The 12,294-nt window shown below is 41.2% G+C and overlaps 2 protein-coding genes across 4 annotated transcripts in view; one reads left to right on the top strand and one right to left on the bottom strand.

Moving 5' to 3' along the window:
* SCN11A (sodium voltage-gated channel alpha subunit 11) overlaps positions 1-5,988 on the bottom strand; it is a 210,005-nt gene extending 204,017 nt beyond the window's left edge. The window contains exon 1 of one of the 2 annotated variants that reach the window (XR_012095532.1): positions 5,416-5,967. The gene's annotated coding sequence lies outside the window, so the exon portion shown is untranslated. Of the gene's footprint in view, positions 1-5,415 lie in introns of both variants that reach the window. The other variant, XM_037988429.2, reaches the window with a different exon arrangement.
* A 62-nt stretch (positions 5,989-6,050) lies between these two features.
* The window catches only part of WDR48 (WD repeat domain 48), a 46,803-nt gene continuing 40,559 nt past the window's right edge, over positions 6,051-12,294 (top strand). For both annotated transcript variants that reach the window (XM_007971728.3, XM_037988438.2), the window contains exon 1: positions 6,051-6,117. In XM_007971728.3, the coding sequence (XP_007969919.3) occupies positions 6,070-6,117 (48 nt within the window). In that variant the 5' untranslated portion in view covers positions 6,051-6,069. The remainder of the gene's footprint in view (positions 6,118-12,294) is intronic.

Below are 12,294 nucleotides of genomic sequence, written 5' to 3'. Positions count from 1 at the left end.
GGAAGGAAATTATAAAACTCTGATGAAATAAATTGAAGAGGACATACACAAAAATGGAAAGACATTAATGTTCATATATTAAATTAATATTGTTAAAATGACCAAACTACCCGAAGTGATCTACAGATTAAATGCAATCCCTATCAAAATACCAATGACATTCTTCATAGAAATAGAAAAAATAATCTTAAAATTCATATGGAACTACAAACAACCCCAGATAGCCAAAGCAATCCTGAGCAAAAAGAACAAAGTTGGAGGCATCACACTAACCTCAAAATATACTATACAAAGCTATAGTAAACAAAACAGCATAGTACTGGCATTAGAAAAGACACATTGACCAATGGAACAGAATAGAGAACCCAGAAATAAATCCATGTATTTATAGCAAACTAATTGTTTTTTTGAAACAGGGTCTTGCTCTGTCACCCAGACTGAAGTGCAATGATGTGATCTCTGCTCACTGTAATCTCAACCTCCTAGGCTCAAGCAATCCTCCCACTCGAGTAGCTAGGACTCTCGAGTAGCTAGGACTACAGGTGTGCACCAACATCCCCGGTTAATTTTTGCTTTTTTTGATAAAGACTGGGTTTTGCCATGTTGCCCTGTTTGGTCTCAAACTCCTGGGCTCAAGAAATCCACCCACCTCAGCCTCCCAAAGTTCTGGGATTATAGTTGTGAGCCATTGCACCCAGTCCCCCACCACCCCCCAACCCTTCTTTTTTTTTAAGACTGGATCTTGCTGTGTTTCCCAGGCTAGAGTGCAGTGACCACTCACAATCATAGTATACTGCAGGCCTCAAACTCCTGGGCTTAAGCAATCCTCCTATGTCAACCTTCCAAGTAGCTGGGACTACAGGCATGTACCACCATGCCTGGCAATTAACTGATTTTTAACAAAGGCCCTATAACATATTGGGAAAAGAACAGTCTCTTCAATAAATGGTGCTGGGAAAACTGACTACCCATATGAAAAGGAAAGAAACTAGACTCCCTATGTCTCACTTTACACAAAAATCAATGCGAAATGGATTAAAAACCTAAATATAAAACCCAAAACTATGAAACTGCTAAAAGATAATACAGGAGAAATGCTTCAGGACATTGGCCTGGGCAAAGATTTGATGGATAAGCCCTCAAAAGCACAGGCAACGAAACCAAATATAGGCAAATTGGATTATATCAAACTAAAAAGCTTCTGCACAGAAAAGGAAACAATCAATAGAGGAATGAGACAGCCTACAGAATGAGAGGAAATATTTGCAAAGTGTTCATCCAACCAGGAATTCATATCCAGGAAGTACAAAAAACTCAAACAACTCAATAGCAAAAAAAACCCCAATAATTTTTAAATGGGCAAATGATCTGAATACACATTTCTCAAAAGAAGACATATAAATGGTCAACAAATACATGAAAAAAATGCTCAACATCACTAATCATCAGGGAAATACAAATCAAAACCACGATGAGATATCATCTCACTCCAGTTAGAATGGCTATTATGAAAAAGACAAAAACAAATGCAGAGGGTAAGGGTGCAGAGAAAAGGGAATTCATACACTATTGATAGCAATGTAAATTAGTTCAACCGTTACGGAAAACAGTGTGTAGATTTCTCAAAAAACTAAAACTACAACTATCATATGATCCAGCAATCCCACTGCTACCCAAAGAACAGGAAATCAGTATGTCAAAGAGATATCTGTGCTCCCATAGTTACTGCAGCACTATTCACAGCCCCCAAGATATGGAGTCAACCTAAGTGTCCATCAAAAGAAGAATGGATAAAGAAAATGTAGTACATATACACAACGAAATACTATTCAGTCATAAAAATGAATAAAATGTTGTCATTTGCAGCAACATGGATAGCACTGGAGGTCATTATCTTAAGTGAAATAAGTCAGGCACAGAAAGATAAATACTGCATGTTCCCAACAATATGTGAAAGATAAATAAGTTGATCTCAGAGAAGTAGAGAACAGAATAGTGGTAACTACTGGCTGAGAAGGGTAAAGGAGAGGATTATATAGAGAGAGGTTGGTTAACATATATAAAATTACAGGTAGGCAAAAGGAATAATTTTTGGTGTTCTATATCGCTGTAGGGTGACTATGATTAACAATAACTTATTCTATATTTTCCAACAGCTAGAAGAGTGGATATTGAATTTTCCCAAAGCAATTATTACAGATTGTATACAGGTATCAAAATATCACACTGTACCCCATATATATACAATTATTATGTGTCAATTAAAAAATACATCCACAAATTTATTGACACTTCATAAAAAAAGGAGTCATCTGGCCGGGCGCAGTGGCTCAAGCCTGTAATCCCAGCACTTTGGGAGGTCGAGACGGGCGGATCACGAGGTCAGGAGATCGAGACCATCCTGGCTAACACAGTGAAACCTCGTCTCTATTAAAAAGTACAAAAAAACTAGCCCGGCGAGGTGGTGGGCACCTGTAGTCCCAGCTACTCAGGAGGCTGAGGCAGGAGAATGGCGTAAACCCGGGAGGTGAAGCTTGCAGTGAGCTAAGATCCAGCCACTGCACTCCAGCCTGGGCGACAGAGCGAGACTCCGCCTCAAAAAAAACAAAAACAAAAACAAAACCACCAACGGCCTTAGTAACTAAGTTCTAATGAATTGACTGTGGCTTAAAGTGACACTGCATGACTTCCACTGGGAGTTAGAAAAAGCATTATAGCTTCCAACCAGATTTTTCTTCTTTCGGATGCTCATCCTTGGAACTCAGCATATTGTGAGGAACCAAACAGTGCTGTGGAAAGATCATGAATAGGTGTTCTAGCCACAGCTTCAGTTAAGGACTAGGTCAACACCAGTATCAGTCACCAGACATGTAAGAAAAGGGGTCTTCGGATGATTCCAGCCTCAATCTTTTAGCTGCCCCTGCTGATGTGAAGTGGATAGTGGAACAGAGACAATCTGTTCCCACCAAGCTCTGCATAAATTACAGATTTAGAAGTAAAGTAAGTGTTGCAACTGTTTTAAACCATTACATTTTGCGGGCGGCTAAACAGTAATAGATAAAAGGAACAGGAAAAAAGAGTGCTGAATATTGGACAGTAGTTCAGAGCATATACTGCATCCTACAGGACAGTATCAAAAAGGGTTATCTCCCAGAAGGCACCATAACTCAGTCTTCAATATGTCTTCAATAAGACAAGATACTCCTCAGTGATTGAGTACACAATTAGGCCAATAAATTCTATGGGCAATAGCCCATTGCATTACTTCTTCCATTGTAGAGTGAATTTCTTGGTCAAAAGCAATATAGCGTTAGAGAAAATGATAGTGTCTAAAGCACTGACTAATTCCCTAGATGGTGGTGTCAGTGGAAGTACAGTAAGCAAGGGAAGCAAATCTCAATCTAGAATAAATATATTTCAGAGAGAACAAATAAGAACTCCCTCAATGATGGGAGAGGGCCAATGGCCAATGGAATGGACTTGCCTACATGTGGCTGGCTGATCCTCTTAGAGCATGGGGTATTGGTCACTGCTTCTGAACACCCAGCAGTGGCTTGGTGATCTGAACACTCAGCAGTGTTCAGTGACTTGAACACCCAGAGTGGCTTGGTGATCCCATGCATAGCTCCAATCCTGCTGCCATTGCCATTGTCATTGCCATTTATTTCATTATTCCACTGAGCAGGCAGTAAGGCTGAGTTTCATCACAAAGCAGTTCATTTCATCCATATGATTCTTAAGGTTTATTCTGAGAGGTCCATCACTATATCTCTTCCGGAGTCTTCTCTGTCACTAGTTCCCCAATCTTGCTCTTCCCATGTCTTTGACAAACTGGCCAAAAAATTATCCTCTGACCCTGAATTGACCATTTCTTCTTTCAGCCAAAGTGAACATCAAAACATACTGGTGAAAATTCTGCCCACTGAAAGAACTTCACTACTTTAATATTCTTCAGGTCCAAAGCAGGTCTACAACATAACAATCAATTTTTGGCAAGTACCGGCATATTGTCCAGAGCAACATACCTGTATGGTACTTTGCACATCATAGGTGCTCGATGGACACTTAAACAATTTTTAAAATATAGACCACATTTTTTCCCTCGCTATATTTCAACAGCTTCCCATTGGTCTAAGAGACCCTGCTGGGTATGGACTCTGCATACTCCTTTCACTTCCTGTACTCTGAGCCCTGACCCTCAGTTCCTGTAATGTTCCATGCTCTCTCCTGCTACAAGATCTTTGCTCAGACTGTTCCCTCTCCTTGCCTAGTTAACTCTTGACTCAAGATACTTCCTGTCTTACAATCATCTTTCTTCAGAGTACTTATTTCTGTATTAATTCCCGTTTCATCCTGGGACTCTAAGTTCTATGACTATGTGCATTCACCACTGATTCCCCAACACCTAATATAGTGCCTGGCATATATGAGGTACTAAATAATATTTTGTTAAATGAATGAATACATGAATCAGTGAATGAGTGAGCCTGTAATGATGCAGTAATTTACTTACAAGTTATCACTGCCAGTTTTGCTTAAGAAGCTTTCTGCCATCACAATTTTTACTCCTCTAATTCACATTTCTTTATTAATAAGAACAAGTATTTGTCAAGACAACTTTTCTAAGCATTACTTATATACTAGCACTATGCAACAGAAATTTGTGACCACAGATGTAATTTGAAATATTCTAATATCCATATGACAAAATTTAATAATAAATTTTATTTAGCCTAATATACTCCCAAACATCATTTCAACATGGAATCAATTTTACAAAAAATTATTGAGATATTTTACATTCTTTTCTTCAAACTAGTCTTTGAAATTTGGGGGTAGTTTACAACTACGTATTTCAACTGGAACTAGCTATATTTCAAGTGCTCAAGAGCCACAGATGACTAGCAGATACAACATCAAATGCTATATCCCACAGTGTAGTTCTATAGGATTCAGTTTCACTAGAGAGGGCCTGATTACCCTCAGCTCCTATAATTGGTGTCAGTGAAAACAACACTTTCCCCCAGAAGGACCTAACTGTTCTAGTATAAGAGATGATTTAAACTAGAACTGGGTTTTCAGTTCAGAGTTTGGAACTGAGTTGTCTCTGGGAACAATTTTAGCTGATGTACCGTTTTCACGTTCCTGTAACATCTTTTTGTCTTTTTTTTTTTTTTTTTTTTTTTTTTGAACTTTTAAGTTCAGGGATACAAGTGCAGGTTTGTTATACAGGTGAACTTATGTCATGGGGGTTTGTTGTACAGGCTATTTTGTCACCCAGGTATTAAGCCTAGTACCCATTAGTTATTTTTCCTGATCCTCACCCTCCTCCCACCCTCCACCCTCCAAAAGGCCCCAGTGTGTGTTGTCCCCCTCTTTGTGTCCATGCGTTCTCATCATTTAGCTCCTACTTACGAGAACACGCGGTATTTGGTTTCCTGTTCCTTTGTTAGTTTGCTTAAGGAAACAGCCTCCAGTTCCATCATGTCCCTGCAAAGGACATGATCTCGTTCTTTTTCATGGCCCTACTTTTTATCCTTTTAATTTAAATGGATTATTTGCTCTTCCTGAAGATGGAGGCAACCTCCTTTGAAGGACTTCTATTCTTCCCCCTTTGAGGCCAAGATACAATTCTCCGCATTTTTAGGTACTTAATAGTAAATCACTTGGTTCCCCTGCTTGCCTAGAAAGGGTTAGGAGATCGTCCAGCGCCATGTCTTGCACTGTTAATTCTTTCAGTGCTTTCGTTTCGCTTGGACCTCTCGGGGAGGGCCTGGAAAAGAGAGCAAGCCAGGGTCTAGGGCCACATAGAAGTGGATTTGGATTGCTCACTCAGACCTGAAAAGTGGCTCTCTCCCCATCAGCATTATACTTGCACAATGATTTTGTTTTTAGGTGCATCTACCTCACCACATGGCTACCGGCCATGCAGCAACGAACAGCACCTAGGAAACACAGATCCTGTCTACCTTCAGACCCGCCACTAACCCTTGGCCAAAGGGAAACGGGCAGAACATCCGCCCGGTCTGAGCCACCTCCGGAAGTGACGTCGGAGTGTCAACATGCAAGATGGCGGCCCATCACCGGCAGAACACAGCAGGGCGGAGGAAAGTGCAGGTATGGAAGCCCGGTTCCTCGGCCTTCCGGACGCGGCTGGCAGCTCCGGGCCCACTGCAGCTAGAAGGTGGCCGGGGCCACGGCCGGCTGGGGTAGCGGCATGGGGCGAACGGGGCGGGGCGCGGCCGGCCTTGAGGGGTGGGGCCGCGGGGCTAACGGCTTGAGGAAGGGGCGGGGGTCGGCCTGCGTGGCCCTTGGGGCCCAGGCCCGGGACCCTCGCGGGCGGCGTTCTGAGCCCGGGATTGCTGGTCGCCGCTTTTCTGTAGGAATGGACTTGCGGGGTCGGGATAGGCTAGTTCCCCGCCCACTTGCCTCCCTCTTCCCCTGCCTTTCTTCGAAGCGCTCTGCCCTCGCTGCGTCGGAGCGGAGGCCTCCAGGGGTTTCCCGGGAGGGTGGGCGTTGGAGGAGTGAGCGGCCTGTGCGGGGGCGTGGCGAGGCGGCGGAGCACCGACGGCCCTGCGGGGTTTCTGCTGAGGATTCCGCACTTGGGAGCCCCCAGCCTTCTCTTATGTTGGAGCTGTCCCCTGGGTAGGTGGAAGTGACATGAGAATATGCGTGGGGAAATTATAATTTTAATTGGGAATTTAAGTTCGTCTTCACCATTTCTTCACCTTCAGTGTGCATCGTTGAATCTATCTTTATTGTTTGTATAATTTATTGTCCATGTGGTAAAGAGTTGTCTAATCTTACCGTGTGTGTCTTGTGCCTTATGCCTTTGTGAATTCACTTTTGTTTGGGGTTACGCTTAAGAGTTATTGCCACTTCGGGGAACATCACACACCGTGGCCTGTCGGGGGCTGGGGGTCTGGGGGAGGGATAGCATTAGGAGAAATACCTAATGTAAATGAGTTGATGGGTGCAGCAAACCAGCATGGCACATGTGTACCTATGTAACAAACCTGCACGTTGTGCACATATATCCTAGAACTTAAAGTATAATAATAATTTAAAAAGTTATTGCCATTTAATATTTTCCGTGATGCAGGGAATAAAAGCCCTCTTACAGGTGTTTGCCTGCAGGTGTATTGTATGTGGTAGTGGCAGTTTGGTGCATTTATTCTTTAAACATTTACCTAGCACTTAGAGTGGCCCCCAGAGGGGAAAAGGGATTGAAAGGTTGTAGGAATAATTTACACCTAGGCTTTCTTTATAAAACACAGCATTATATGGAGTTCTGCAGGTTGAAATCAAGTGTCAGATGAAGGTTGTTAGATAAAGGGGGTCCTTCAGTAAGGTAATCCCAGCAGAAGGTGGTAGGCTATAAAGTCTTCTGAGTAGTTCACATCTTGCTTTTATTGATCTCATTGATCAGCATAGTGTCTTAAGCACTCACTGTATGTTTGTTGAAATGAGTGAAATTAATGAGTCTAAACTCACTCTATTAGGTGAGTTTTTCAGTGCATTAGTGATAGGATTTCAGTATCACCAGCATCCAAGGCGTGTAGTGAGAATGTCTCCTCTGGATGGAAATATAACTCAAAATTGTAACCTGATTGTGTTACAATTGGTATTACTTGTAATACCATCTATAACACTATATGGTGGTATACTTCTCAGGGGAGTAAGGGTAGTTAATCAGGCCTTTCAGTTTATTGCATTAAGACTTAAAAGTCCTATTACTGCAGTGTGTTCCCTGCTTGCTTCCTTCCCAGGCCTACCCACTCCCAAAATGCATGCTATAAAGTATATATATTTTAAAAAGACTTACAAGGCAATTGTACTAGTATGGGATGGAGAAAATGTAAATTAACTGCAGCAGGTTTGGAAAACCAATGTTTTAATAGGCTGAATGTGAGCCAGTGCATGTAGAATGGGACAGGTGGTGGATAATTCCACTTTTCACCGGTCAGAATAAAAAATTAGAGTTTGCTCTTCAGCACTTAGGACCGTGTTCTTCATAGGTAGCAATCAGATTGGTGAACTGACTTGAAATTATTTCCTATGAAGAACTTTTGAAAGAGCTGTCTGAGATTAACCTGCTGAAGAGAAGATTCAGGTAGCTTTCAGAATTTGTCCCCAAGGTATAGAAGCAGCCTGAGAAACCACAGGGATTGATTTCATCTGAACCATCGTTGTCTATGAGGTGTTATTTAAACTAGTGAGTGTTCATTGTCAAAATCCCAGCAAACAAAAGTCTAGATTAGAGTTGCCCTCCATGCTTCCGAGAAAGCTGCTGTGGGCAATGTCATGTTTTAATCCTAGACCAGAGTTTATCAACCTGAGCATTCTTGAAATTTTCGTCTGGATAATTCTTGGCTGTGTCTGAGGGAGGGAGCTGTCTTATGCATCACAGGTTCTTTAGCATCATCCCTGGCTTCTACCAACTAGATGTGGTAGCATCTCCCTAGTTGTGACAACTAAAAATGTCTCCAGACGTTTTCAAATGTCCCCTCGAGGGCAAAATTGAGAACCACTGTTCTGTACTTCTTCCTGCTTGTGTACCTGACTTCACGTGAGTTTTTTTGCTAGAAGTGGAGCCATAGTATTCACTGTTTTGTGTCTTTTGCTTTGTCAAATTTTTAAATAAACACTCCCTTTAGCCCAGAATTCCTTATCTAAAAATATATTCTACAAATTTGCATATGCATATATCTGTCCCTACTTATGCAAGGGTGTTGTGTGAAGCCATTCTTGAATTGCTATAAAGAAATACCTGAGACTGGCTCATTTATAAAGAAAAGAGGCATAATTGGCTCCCAGTTCTATAGGCTTTACAGGAAGTATGGTGCTGGGATCTGCTCATCTTCCAGGGAGGCCTCAGAGAGAGAGAGAGAGTCAGAAAAGCAGGTCAACATGGCATATTCCCATTTCCACAAAGGAAATACGCGTTTTAAAAGTCTGTACGGGTAATAGCAGTGATTATCCCTTTGGGAATAGATTGTGTGATTATAGATAAGACAGGACATGGGATATCTTTTAGTTTGAAGTATACATAACTTTGTATTTTTTAACTTTTTACCACAGTATTTGCTCTTATACATCAAAAAGAAAACTCGTTTTGGAAAAAGCATATATGGGTACTTGCAGTAAAATATACTTTGTCTCCTGACTGTCTCAGACCAAGGGATAGTAGCCCTGAGCTCCTTGTCAAGTTGTAGGCCAAGACAAACCCTTGAGACTTAAAATATTGCTAAATAATCAGTGGAGGCCGGGCGTGGTGTCTCACACCTGTAATCCCAGCACTTTGGGAAGCCAAGGTGGACAGATCACTTGAGGTCAGGAGTTCGAGACCAGCCTGGCCAATATGGAGGAATGCCGTCTCTATTAAAAATACAAAAATTAGCTGGCATGGTGGTGCTTACCTGTATTCCCAGCTACTCGGGAGGCTGAGGCAGGGGAATCGTTTGAACCCAGGAGGCGGAGGTTACAGTTGGCTGAGATTGTACCGCTGTACTCCAGCTTGGGGGACAGAGCAAGGCTCCATCTCAAAACTAAAATAAAATGATTACTTAAAGAAAATCAGTGGAGATGGGTCCAAACATACTGCATATTAATTATCGACATAATTTTAAATGAGTCCATGTCCTACCATCTTCAGCTTCTAAGAAAACTGGAGATATGAGGGGAGAGGGATGGATTTGTGACTGTCAGAAACATAATCAAATATGTCAATTCAGAAACATGATGCAGCATTTTCTCTGGTAACCAAGATATCAAAGCAAGTCTTTCCCATCCTTGGCAGTCCCTTAGTGTTACGATTTTCCAACAACCTGAGTCTATTGATTGGCTCTCTCTACCTCCATTTTTCCTCCTGTTATGGCCTCTTCCTTCACTGCTTCATAGTGTTTGGGGAGAAGCTAGAAAGGTTTAGTTACTCTGGTAGGCAGAGTGAGCTCTCCCCAAAACATTCATGCTCTAATCCCTTGCAAATATGCTACATGATCATGTAACATGCTATGTTACATGCTATGTTACATGATCACGTAACATGTTAATCCCTTGCAAATATGTTATGTCACATGATAAAGGGGATTTTGTGAATCTAATGAGGTTACAGACTTGAAAATAAGGGATTATCCTAGTGGGCCCATTCTAATCGTTCTAATCACATGAGCCCTTTAAAACAGAGGACTTTCTCTAGCTGGAGGCGGAAGCAGGGAGATGTGGTGACAGAAATTTGAGTTGTAAGAAGGACCTAACCCTCTGTTGCTGGAGAGGACCACTGGAAAGCATGAGAAGGAATGCAGGCAGCCTTTAGGAGCAAAGATGGGCCCTTGGCTGACAGTCAGCAAGGAAACAAAACAGAGACCTCAGGGCCTACAACCGCAAGAAACTGAATTTGACCAGCAACCTAAATGAGCCTGGAAGCAGACTCTTTCTAGAGCCTTGAGTAAGGAACACAGATCTGCTGACCCTTGTCAGTTTTGGCCTTGTGAGATCTTATGCAGGGGACTCATTTCAGCCGTTTGGACTTCTGACCTTCATAATTGAAATAATAAATGGGGTTATTTAAAAGCCACTAAATTTGTGGTAATTTGTTACGTCGGTAATAGAAAATCAATGTGATTACTTTCAAATAAAATGATGAACAAGGAAAGATACGTTTATCTCTTGATTGTGTGTACCCTCTGGCACACTACCAATGACTCTAGGATTATTTAAGTGTAAAAGGCAGAAACAGATCACATGAAGTACAGTGGATTATCCTCACTATTTTTTGTTTGTTTGTTTGTGGTCCCAGATAATTGGACTACCTTAATGGTTGGCGAAATTAAACAATGCTTACTGAGCCAGCTGCAAATGCTCCACTGTAACTTAACTGGATACTTGCTGCTGGGAACTATTCTATTATTTTTCTCCCTGTTAGAGTCCCTTTGATTGACTCTTTCAAAATGCGTATTTTCTACTGAAGGCCAAACTTCCCATTCCTTTGCAAAACTCATATAATACCCTGCTCCCATTTTTTAAAGCAAATCAAGATGTTTGGATATGAATCCTCATCTTCTCTGCCTTAGCTTATACTCTTGACTATCTAAATGAAGTTCTCCCATGACTTGGTACACTCAGTTATTGCTTCTGTCTCTAGTACCTTCTACTTTTATCTTTTACTCCCATCTCTTCTGCCTGAAAAAGCTTGCCTGTATCTTGGGGAAAAAAAAATACTTCGCTTAACTTGCTGTCACTTCCAGTTATGCTCTTTCCCCAGCTAAATGCCAAGAGGACTTTCGTGCTGACTACCACATCCTCAGCATTTAGAATAGTGCCTGGCAACAAGTGGGTGCCTAGTCAATATTCGTTGAAAGAATTAAATCCATTTTCTTCTATTTTTCTGTAGCCAGACATTTTAAATTTTTTCTCTGTACTTTAATGGATGCAGTAACAAGTTTTTAAGGTGACATGTCTTGAAACATATCAGTGTATATAGTTTTCATTCTTTGATGACCACACAGAATGGATGTACCGTAATTTAGCCATTTCCTTATTGAAGATATTGCTTTGATTTTTTTCCACCATACTATAATTTGCTTTGAAAAAACCTCCAGAGTTATAAAATAGTAAGGGAAGTGTTACGAAAATAAATGAAAGGACAAAGATAGATAATACAGAATGCATAAGATGAGGGATCAGTTTGAAAGTTCCAGTATCTGACTCATTTGAGTTCAAGAAAAAGCAAAGCAAACAGAGATGATTATTAATAATGAATACAAGAAAATTTCCCAGCACTTTAGTGCCACACATTTCTAGATTGAAAGGGCTTTCTAAATGCACAGCAAAACTAATGATAGAAAAAACAAACAAGGAAATGTCACAACACTGAGGAAAAGAAAAGATCCTAAAAGCTTAGGGAAGGAGATGATGAGGGAGTGGAGAAAAGAATGAAAATAGGATCCCTTTAAAGCTGTATGAAACAGAATGGCATTGAAATCAGTGGCAACATTGGATGCTAGAGGAACTTACAGCAGTGCTTTCAAGAGCTGAGAGAATTGCTAAATCAAGTGTAAATGTGGAGGAAAGACCTTTTCAGGCATGTAGGGACTAAGTTGCTACCCGTGTGCCTTTTCTTATATTACTTTCTTAAGGTATTGGGGATGTACTTCAGCAAAACTGTGGAGTGAACAAAGAAAGGAGGAGGCATTAGAATTCAAGAAACAATGGCTGTAACCCAGAAAAGCAGTAAAGGAAAACACCAAAGGTGACAGCTGTGCCAGCAGATCTAGAGGGCAGTCAGCCTAGATT

Source organism: Chlorocebus sabaeus, chromosome 15, assembly GCF_047675955.1.
Source record: "Chlorocebus sabaeus isolate Y175 chromosome 15, mChlSab1.0.hap1, whole genome shotgun sequence".
NCBI lineage: Eukaryota > Metazoa > Chordata > Mammalia > Primates > Cercopithecidae > Chlorocebus > Chlorocebus sabaeus.
Note: the sequence above shows the minus strand (reverse complement) of the source record. Positions and strands in the feature narration are given on the sequence as shown.